Source organism: Corvus brachyrhynchos, unplaced genomic scaffold (assembly GCF_000691975.1).
Source record: "Corvus brachyrhynchos isolate BGI_N302 unplaced genomic scaffold, ASM69197v1 scaffold72, whole genome shotgun sequence".
Lineage (NCBI taxonomy): Eukaryota > Metazoa > Chordata > Aves > Passeriformes > Corvidae > Corvus > Corvus brachyrhynchos.
In genome coordinates this window covers 1,283,686-1,294,075 of record NW_008236763.1, presented here as the reverse complement: position 1 = coordinate 1,294,075, position 10,390 = coordinate 1,283,686, and the positions used below count along the sequence as shown (strand labels likewise).

Below are 10,390 nucleotides of genomic sequence, written 5' to 3'. Positions count from 1 at the left end.
ATTGTTTTGAAGGAGGTGGGAGGCTGGGTTGGTCTGGGACCAGCAGCTGCAGGGCACAGAGGGGCAGGGAGGACACAGAGGGTGTGGGATGACACAGGGGGTCCAGGGGGACACAGGGGGTCGGGAAGGACCCGGTTGGCACGAGGCTGGCTGAGGTTTGTGTGTTGCCTCCTCTCCCCCCAGGCATGCCGCTGATGTACTGGTTCTCCCGCAGAATGACGCTCTGGGGAAGCATTTCCTTCAACCTGGCCGTCTTCATCAACATCATCATTGCTTTCTTCTACCCCTATGTGGAAGCCACTTCCATGGGTGAGTGCCCCAGCACCTGCTGCTCCTCGGGGTGGGAGGGGAAGGGATCTTCACATGCAGGAAAATTGGCACTGCCCTCATCCTTGGGCTCCTTCAGGCTCCTAAAACCCCAGGTTCTTTCTGCTGGATAAAGGATTGAGTCAGGATTTCAGCTTCCAGCCCTCCCACCCCTTCCTTCTCAGGGAAACCTCTCTTCTCCTGGGCTGCCCTTCCCTGTGTGTGCAGTGTGGGAAGCAGTGATGGGATACATTCCTGTGGTCAGGCAAAGCCTCCATCACTGACAGTGGCTCTGAGCCCTCGGATAAAAGATGTTAGGGAATGTATTGGTAAAAACCACCTGAACCTACACAAATCTTCCCAGTGCAGCAGCATCATCTCTGATACGAGCTCATTGGTGTGGCTGGAGAGCCTGGCAGCAGCAGTGCCCCTGCCTTTACTGTGCGTGTGTCTCCTCTTCCCAGGGGTGCTGGATTCCCCACTGATCTCGCTGCTCTTCTGGATCCTGATCTGCTTCTCCATCATGGCCCTGTTCACCAAGCGCTACGGGGTGAGGCCACTGCTGGTGGCCCTGATCCTGCGCTCCATCTACTACCTGGGCATCGGGCTCACCCTCAACATCCTGGGAGCTCTCAATGTAAGTTTTCCACGTGCTGGGGAAGCAGGAAGCTGTCCTGCATTCCCAGAGCACAGCAAACCCCACTCCCTCCCATTTCTGGCCGTCCCCAGCTGACCAACAAGATCGTGTTCGTGGTGAGCTTCGTGGGCAACCGAGGCACCTTCATCCGTGGCTACAAGGCCATGATCATGGACGTGGAATTCCTGTACCACGTCGGCTACATCGTGACCAGCGTCCTGGGGCTCTTCGTGCACGAGCTCTTCTACAGCATCCTGGTACAATAAACGCAGTGGCTGGGGGGCACGGGCAGCCTGGCTGCTGCCTTGGGAGCTGGAAGGTTCCTGTGACACCTCCCAGGGGCTGATTGATAGCGGAGAGAACAATTCCCTGGGCTCTATTCTTTGCGTGGGCTGAGCTTTCTGCCTCCCGACAGTATCTATTGCTGTCTCTCTCCTGGTCCTGGGCTGTATCTCTCTCTCTAATCTGCTGTGTGCTTTATCTGGGTCAGCTGGGAGGCAACGTGAGCTGGTGAGGGCAGAGCCAGGGTACATGTGGCCTATTCTTGGCTCTCCTGCTGTGCATAAGTCACTCCATTCTTCTCTGCTTCCCTTCAGTAAGCTGGGAAACTTAAAGGCTTTGTGAGAAAAGTTAGTCAAGGTCTGCTGAGCGATCCAAGATCTCAGGATAAAAGGGGATATAGATAGGCCAGGCATTATCAAGAGAAACACCCCGCAGCATTTCTTTGCTCCTGGGCCCTTTCAGCTGTTTGACTTGATCTACCGAGAGGAGACCTTGTTTAATGTCATCAAAAGCGTGACGCGGAACGGGCGCTCCATCCTGCTGACAGCCCTGCTGGCCCTCATCCTCGTCTACCTCTTCTCCATCGTGGGCTTCCTGTTCCTGAAGGATGACTTCATCCTCGAGGTGGACCGGCTGCCGGACAGCAAAGCCAAAGGTTGGGCAGTGCTCGGAGTCATGGGACACTGTGGGACCCTCCACACACGTCTCAGGGTGTGCTGTGTTTAACTGGGTTTAAAAGCCCCACTGGTTTGGGGTCCCAAAGAGGACAGCTTTGTGCTCGTGCTGCACGCAGCAGGGTTTGGGGTTCGTGGTGGCAGAGAAGGGGGCACAGGGCTACAAATGAAGGGTCAGCACTGTGGGGTCTCAACCTTGAGAAAAAGCTTCAAAGCCTAGAAAAAGTAGGAGAATACGAGGCAACCTTTCCCCAAGGTTGGCATCTTCCTGGGAGCCTGTGGCAGCGGTGAGAAGGAGAGGTTGCAGAGTGGTTGCAGGGGAGAGGCCCCAGCTGCTCTCACAGGGTTGGGGTCTCTTCCTTGCAGATGATCCCTTGGGGATGCAAAGGAACGTGGAGACCTTCATGGAGTCGTGCAGCAGTGACAAAATCAGCTGCTCTGCTGCACCCACTGCCTTGGAAGGTAAGAGAGCTCCGTGGAAATGCCAGCTCTCTGTGGCAGCGTGGATTTGCCAGCCAGCTCAGGAAAATCCCAGCTTTTCCAAGGTGGAAATTAAATCCACTTCCTGGGATGTATTGGGCAAGAGGCCTGGCGATTTCACACTGATCCTGGCATAAAAAATGTTGGGGTAGATTTATTTAATCAGAAAGGAGGTGGGAGCTCCGGGAGCGTTTGGCTGCTGGAGGAGCTGCCGGGATATGGCTGGCTGGGACATCCACACCAGGCAGCTGCTGCTGTGTCACTGTCACTGCAGCTGGAGCCATCCCACTGCCAGGGTCTGGGGCCCTGTCTGCGCTCTGAGCCCTCGCTCTGCTCTCCTCCTCCTCCACAGCAGCCGACCCGGAGCAGTGGGAACGTGCCTGTGACACGCTGCTCATGTGCATTGTCACCGTCCTCAACCACGGCCTGCGCAACGGCGGCGGCGTGGGGGACATCCTGAGGAAACCCTCCAAGGACGTGAGTGGGGACAGCACCTGGGACCTCTTTCTCCTGCTAAACCCTGCTGCATTCACTGCATCCCTCTCCCTGGGAGCTGGGACACATCCAGCTCCATCCTTCACGTTCTCCTCCTCCCCTAATGCCTCAGTGTCACAGGGCTGGGGTGCAAGACACCCAGTTCTCCCTCTCATCTATTACAGGAGTCCCTGTTCCCTGCTCGAGTTGTCTACGACCTCCTCTTCTTCTTCATTGTCATCATCATCGTCCTCAACCTCATCTTCGGGGTCATTATTGACACCTTTGCTGATCTGAGGAGTGAGAAACAGAAGAAGGAAGAGATCCTGAAGACCACCTGTTTCATCTGTGGTGAGCACTGGGAGTACAGGAATTGCCCCAAAGCTCTTCCTGCCCTCCCAGGTTGGGGGAAAGAAAAGGATTTCAGCTGGATTCTGGATTTTATTTATCACTGCAAAGCTGGAATCTGTTCAGCGAGAGGTCACTGCACTGAGAGGGGTTTAAACAAGGACACGACTGGAGGGAAATTCTTGCTGTTGCTCCTCACCCTGCTAAGGGGGTGTTAAACTAAAACCACATTGTGGGGTCCTTGTCGCTGTGCATCTCACTGCTGAGACCTTCCCTTGGCCAGTGGGGGAAAAAAGCAACATATCACTGAGGAAATCCAAAAGAGAAAATGGGCTGGAATCCTTTCAGTCAGCAGAAGGCATCAAAAAAAAAAAAAAAAGAAAACCCCAGTAAATGTCTCTGCTTTTTCCTTTAAAGATCCTCTGGGTTTACTTTACTGAGCAGAGGCAGGGCCAGCAGGATTTGGGATGGAATTCTTCCCTGCAAGGGTGGGCAGGCCCTGGCACAGGGTGCCCAGAGAAGCTGTGGCTGCCCCTGGATCCCTGGCAGTGTCCCAGGCCAGGTTGGATGGGACTTGGAGCAACCTGCGATAATGGGAGGTGTCCCTGCCCATGGCAGGGGTGGAACTGGATGGGCTTTAAGGTCCTTCCAACCCAAACCATTCCATGATTCTCTGATTCTGTAACTTTAACTGGAAGTCTCCTGAACCCTCAGCTGGGTTGGTTCCCCCTGGTTTGGATGTTTATGTGCTAAATGCCAACTAATTATTAAAAGCACTTGAATGTCACTTTTGGGAGGGGACGCACTTGGCTGAATTTCCTTCCCTGTGTTTGCTCCTCACTCGCCTCCTCCCCTCCCCATCTCCTCCCTGTCCTCCTCCACTTTTCCCAGGGCTGGAAAGGGACAAGTTTGACAACAAGACCGTGTCCTTTGAGGAGCACATCAAATACGAACACAACATGTGGAACTACCTGTACTTCATCGTGCTGGTGCGGGTGAAGAACAAGACTGACTACACAGGTCCTGAGAGCTACGTGGCACAGATGATAAAGGTACAGGTGCCCTCGGGGCAGCTCCTTGGCTATCCCAACCTGCCTGCCCTGGGAAAAAGGGGCTGGCCAAGGAAAAACAGCTCTGGGAAGTCCTTTTGGAAAATACTGACTAATGGTGCAGTGCCTGAGTTCATCCTGAGCTGGTTTTTCCCACATGGTCTCTTTGAGGGTTTGTCCCATGAGTTGAAGGGTTGAACCAAGCTGGGAGTGGGGCTTCAAGGTGGTTTTGAGGCAAGGGAGGGAAAGGAAAGCAAGGAAAGAAAAACTTCTGCACTTGAGTGCATGAACCAGCCTAGAAACGAACCATTCGTGGAAAAATGACAGATTTTTGCAGAGAGAATTTCTTCAATCCCTAAGCACAGGGAGGCTGCTGGTTAAATCCTTCTTCCCTCCTCCTCTCTTACCCCTCACCCCAACTCCCCTTGTCCGTGGTCACCTTCCCAGAACAAGAACCTGGACTGGTTCCCCCGGATGCGAGCCATGTCTCTGGTCAGCAATGAAGGGGAAGGGGAGCAGAACGAGATCCGCAACCTGCAGGACAAACTCAACACCACCATGAAGCTCGTGTCCCACCTCACCTCCCAGCTGAACGAGCTGAAGGAACAGGTATGGGAAACAGGGAATTCCCTGTAGGAACCCTCTGTCCTTCCCAAAATCGAAGGCAGGGAGCGGGAGGCAGGACCTGCCCAAGGCAGCACAGTGACAGCACAAGCAAAGGGCTCCTGCAGCTCTTTTTTGGGGGGAACTGGGAACACTTGGGACACGTGGCTTTGGGTAGTGCCTCATCAGCTCAGAGTTTGCTGGCAGAGGCTCAAAGCAGCGCAGACACTTGGGAAGCACATCCAAGAGCGGGAGGGCCTGGAATTGCCTCACTGTGTCCCTGTTGGAATTGCAGATGACGGAGCAGCGGAAGCGCAGGCAGAGGATGGGGTTTGTGGATGTCCAGAACACCATGAACCACTGAGACACAGCTCCAGCCACCGAGGGACTGCACCTGTGTGTCAGCTGAGGAGGCTGCTCCTCCCTGGGCTCCAGGCATGGATTGTCACTGTCTGGGGACGATGGACCACATGGAAAGGGCTTCCCAGCCAGCATCTCCCTTAGAGCGCTTGTAAGCAACGCCAGGAGCAGGGGCTGGCCGGATCCCTCCCCACACCTGGGCCCAGGTGTTGTTCTAACACCCTCGTAGGAAGATAAATCATACAGGACTTTCATTCCTCATTGCAATAACTCTTTATTTTGCAACTGTGGAGGCTTGTATCTTTATCTCCATGCGCTCCAGCCCCTCGGCTGTGGGGTAAGTAGCTGTAGGGCCGCACTATTTAACTTATTCCGAGTGCCACTTGTCCCTGTGGATCTTTGCCAAGCAGCCCTCGTTATCTGCTGTGCCTGCTCCACGCTGACCCCTCTCCAGTTACAGAATTCTCTTCATCCCGTGGTGCAGTAAAGAGCAGCTGAACTCAAGGAGGTGGATTTAATTTAATTAACTCACCAGATGAGGAGCTGAGCTTGTCCTAGTAGGAACTAAAAGTCTTTTGCCTTCTGTGGACCAAGGATCTTTGGGTAGCAGTAGTGGGAGCCTGCAGCTTTACAGGAGTTCACTGTGAAGGGGTGTCCTGTGTTTTAGTTTCATCTCTGGTGTCATGTTTTATCTGGTTTTTTTGTTGTTGTTGTTAATTTTTATTTTTTAGTTGTTACTGTTGTTACTTAAGAACTGAAGTGTAAATTGCCTTAACTAAATTAAACACAGAATCATGTTATAATAAAAACTTCAACGTGGTAAAGAAAGTCCCCTTCCTGTGTGATGGGGCTGTTGGAACAGAAGCACACAACCACCCCAGGAGCAGAACCCAAACCAGGGCTGTCACCAAAGGTGCTCCCCAGCCTGCTGCTCCCAGCTCCAGGTGTTGCACATCCCATGCCAAATGCTGCCATGAAGAGCCACCACGAGCACCAGCCTTGGTTCCCTGAGCTTTGGACCAGAGCCTGCTGCAGTTTGAAATTCTTTCACTGCTTGCCAGGAAATCACTGCTGAAACCCGTAAAAAGGAGCAGCTGTTGGTGCTGTGGAGCCCTGGCACAGCTCTGCTCCAGACACTCATCCTTCCCAAGCCAGCCCCAGCTCCAAGCCCAAGAACAGACACTGATGAAAGCAGTAAAGCTCTAAAAAGGAATAAAAAAGGCCGTAACAGTGAAGTTGCAGAGCACTTGAAATGTGTTTATGGCCCCATCTAGCAGCATGTCATTTAATCCTGCCTTCACCCCTCAGCTCTGCACTAACCCACACCCATCCCTCTCCTCAGGCTGGGGGGAATCTGCACAGGGCTGGCTCCTCCAGCAGCAGCAGCAGCTCTGCAGCAGCTGATTGAAATCTCAATTAAACTCGTGCAGTGCCACTGTCACCATGGCAAAGTCACCCTCAGTCCTCTCCGTCTCCTCCGAAGGAAAATAAATGTGATGATTAAAGTTCTCCCTCCCTCCACTGCCCCGGTCCCTGGGCTGACACACAAACACAAGCACAGAGAGGTTTTCACATCCTCTCTGTTCTCTTCACAAGAACATTTAAAGCTGCACCTCCTCCCTCTGGGCAGCTCCTGCTTGTTCCATTTTCTGAGATACAAAGGGCCAGGTCTGACACCACAAAGTTCCCTTCCCTACGTTTTTCCAGCATGCATGTGTTAAGCTCTGCCCCAGATTTTCAGCAGAAAAAAAGGAGGCACTAAATATGAAGAATGTACAGGGTAGGGCTGAACAAAAACGCTGTTGCTAAGAGGAATAAGTGGTTTTATTCATCATGGCAACACACGGAGCTTTAGGGATATGTACAGTGGAGAAGCTGAGAGCTGGGCCCTCACTTCGAGTCCTCCTCGGGTTTCCTGGCAGAGAACTTTTCCCGCAGTCGTTTCCACGTCCCTTTTTTCATGTCTTCCATCTGTTTCAGAATGTCTGCAAAAGGAGAAGGGAGACAGAGATGGGGCCAGAGGAAGATAAGGAGGAAAGCAGAGGAATGAAACCCTCTTAAAACAGCTCTGCCTTCCATCCTAATTTCCTTTCCTGACTTTTCATCTTAATGAATTTTCATTCCAGGCCCGAGGCGAGGTTGGTTTCCCTTCCAATCAATGCAGGGAGTCTCTTATCACTAACAACTGATACTCAAGTTTCCACGCACTGCAATCAAAGTTAGGAACTGGAGCAGAACAAAACTGCTCTGGCTCCCAGCTCTGCCCTTCATAAAGGATGTGCTGAGAGCATTTCTGCACCCGGCCCCTTACCAAGGTCTGACACAGAAGGAATATGAAGGGAATTGGAAGATGGTGAAAGAGAAGCTGAGCCCAGTGTTGGGATGACGTAGCAAACGTGTTCCTTCCACACAGATCCTGCTGTCTGACCCCAAAGAGCCTTTGCAAACCCTCTGCTGCTCCTGCCAGTGCAAAATCCAATTGATTCTTCCCCCCCAATACAGAGCTACTCCTCAACTGAATCACTCCTGAGCTTACTCCTCATCCAACACCTCACAGAACTGCAGGCAGAACCGGTGCCTTCCAGCCACAGGGACTGAGAAGGGATGCAGGGGGCACCCCAAAGACCGGAATGTCCCTCTCCTCCTGCCCTGCCCTCTCAGCCCAAGCCCAGCAGCAGTACCTGTGGCCAGGATTATCCTGCAGTCCTCCACTGTCACCCCAGTGAAGGTGGTGTCTTTCAGGCGTGGGTACTTCCCAGGAGAGCAGGAAAAGGAGGGAGAGAGACCAAAAAGTCACTTGTAGTGCATGAAAAGGGTACAAATGTCACCAGCTGGCACAGTCTGAGCTGTTTTTCAGCTGGAATTCTGTTCATCCAAACCAAAAGCCAGGTCTGCCCTGCTCACACAGCAGAGCCCTGGGCGAGCGCAGGCACTGCTGCATCCACCCCTCAGCTGTCCCTCAGGCATTCCCAGGAACGCTGCCACTCCCAGGAATCCTGCAGCAGGTGGTGGCTCCCCCCCAATGAGAGGGCCAGTGGCCAGTGGCACAGCTCTCACCTTGTTTTTGTAGAAGTTGGTGTGGATCCTGACTAAGCTCTCGTACATTTGGTCACAGGCCTCGGGGTCAGAGATCTGCAGGGGACACAAGTGTCACACAAGTCTGGTTTGACACCTCCACAGCAAAAAAACCCTCCTCGTTCCGAGGGACAACAGCCATGAAGGAGCAGCTCAGAATTCCCAGTGCACTGCTGGATGCTGCATTCCTTCTGTCCTGCTCCAGGTCTTTCCCCTCCATCTCCCACCAGCTTGGCCTGCAGGAATAACAACACCTGGGATTTCCAGAATGGATTTTAAACTCTGCATCAGCAAGATCTGACAGTGAATACACAGGGACAGAGAACATTGCTGGCTGGTGCTGTGAAATCTGTGACCCTTCCTGCTCTGAGGCCGCTTCTGTCACCTGCCTCATTGCAGGGAATCACACAGGACGATGTGCCAGGTTAGAAATCCCCTGCAGGGGGCTCAAAATAGCTTGTAATTGATTAGGGAAATCAGCACAAATGACAGCGAACAGCTTGGAAGGTAACTGGATTTCTATTTCAGTTGGAAGATCCGGCTCATCCTCAACCTGTGCCAGGTTTCTCTGCCTGGCACAGCCCCTGCTCAGCTGCTTTTCTAGTCTACAGTGTTTTTCCTGGGGTTTTTTTGTTGTACAGTGAGCCCAACTCGACCAGAACTCAGTGTTGCTGCTCCACGAATGGTTAAAACAGGTCCAGAGTAAGAATAACATCAGCAGAAAGGTGTCGGGATGAAGTAGGAACAGTAAGGAAAAGCTCTCCTCGTTCAGCACGGCTGCAGGAGAGAGGATACAGGGAGAGCCACTGCCAGGTGTGCACAAATCCCACTGCAGGTGGTCCCTACCTGGGTCCTGCAGCCCCATCCCAAACACCCCCTGCCAAGGCTCCAGCAGATCCAGCCATTAAAAGGGTGGCAAAAACAGCATCCCACCCCGGGAAATCCAGCAAATCTCGTTCCATCAGATTGCTAAAGAGGCCCTGTGGCTCTAGTTCTCCTCTCAGAAGCTCCTCCTGCCAGCACATTCAGCCTCTCTACACACAAATTGCCACCAGTGCTGCAGGCATCAATTCAGATTTCCAGGATCAGTGGCAGCTTTGGGATTTTGGAGCCAACTGGTGCAACTCATTAAGCTATCCTGAGCATATGGAAAAGCAATAAACCCTTCCCAAAATGTCTGCTGCAGACTATTCTGGTCACCAGTACAGGATTAGGAGCCTGTAATGGCCCCTTGAGGTCGAAAACGCATCTCTGGAACAATGTTTTTATGCTAAGAAAGGGCACATTTGCATTCTGCAGCAGCACCTCCGTGCCTGGGAAGGTCTGCAGCCAAGTCAGGCATCGGATTCCCTAATTTATTTCAGCAGCAAAGCCTAAACTCCAACAGAATTACAGCTGGAGGCGGAATTCAATTGTACAACCGCTGCATTCCATCAGTGTCAGGCAGTGCTGCAGCATCCCATCATCCCATCCTCGGGGTAAGGAGATCACAGGAATTAACTGGATTCCAGCACGGCTGACAAATTCCCAGAGCTCTGTACCCCACTCCCACAACCACGGGGGTGGGCTTCTCCAAAGTACGTGGTGTAAAGGGTGCAAGAACTGGGTACAAACCAGCTGTCCTGAGGGAAAAAATACAGCTGTCCTGGGTACAAACCAGGTGTGCTGAGTATAAACCCATTGTCCTGGGCACCAACCATTTATCCTGGGCACCAACCAGGTGTTTAGGACACAAACCTGTTGTCCCGGGTACAAACCACTGACCCGAGCACAACCTGCGGTTTGCCCCGCGGAGGCACAAGCCCGTGGCCGGCATTCCAAAGGCTTCCCGGGAGATGTGTGTTCCAAAGGCTTACCGGGAGATGTGCGTTCCAAAGGCTTCCCGGGACATGGGCGTTCCAAAGGCTTCCCGGGAGATGTGCGTTCCAAAGGCTGCCGAGCGCTCACACTCCTGCCCTGCCCGGGAGGAGCCGGGACGAGCAGGACTGCATCACCCCTGGGGTTCCTGTTCTCTCCCAACTCAGGATACCCACGAAGCCCCAGGAAGCCCCGAGCACAACCTCCTCCCGGCGTGCAGCCCCGAGGCAGAGCCGCGTGTGAGC

At 53.2% G+C, this 10,390-nt stretch overlaps 2 protein-coding genes across 3 annotated transcripts in view; one reads left to right on the top strand and one right to left on the bottom strand.

The window, feature by feature from the left end:
• The window catches only part of ITPR3 (inositol 1,4,5-trisphosphate receptor type 3), a 38,730-nt gene extending 32,688 nt beyond the window's left edge, over positions 1-6,042 (top strand). For both annotated transcript variants that reach the window (XM_017727219.1, XM_008644715.2), the window contains 10 exons: positions 184-309; positions 771-943; positions 1,036-1,200; positions 1,688-1,880; positions 2,266-2,361; positions 2,732-2,856; positions 3,039-3,204; positions 4,093-4,253; positions 4,698-4,859; positions 5,149-6,042. In XM_017727219.1, coding sequence (XP_017582708.1) covers positions 184-309; positions 771-943; positions 1,036-1,200; positions 1,688-1,880; positions 2,266-2,361; positions 2,732-2,856; positions 3,039-3,204; positions 4,093-4,253; positions 4,698-4,859; positions 5,149-5,217 — 1,436 coding nt within the window. In that variant the 3' untranslated portion in view covers positions 5,218-6,042. The remainder of the gene's footprint in view (positions 1-183; positions 310-770; positions 944-1,035; positions 1,201-1,687; positions 1,881-2,265; positions 2,362-2,731; positions 2,857-3,038; positions 3,205-4,092; positions 4,254-4,697; positions 4,860-5,148) is intronic.
• Positions 6,043-7,019: 977 nt separating this feature from the next.
• Positions 7,020-10,179, bottom strand: LOC103625363 (ubiquinol-cytochrome-c reductase complex assembly factor 2). Its single transcript, XM_017727149.1, is given in 4 exon segments — positions 7,020-7,198; positions 7,895-7,964; positions 8,271-8,373; positions 10,145-10,179. Coding segments are annotated over 4 exon segments (303 nt in total). The 3' UTR covers positions 7,020-7,103.
• Between the last annotated feature and the right edge of the window lie 211 nt (positions 10,180-10,390).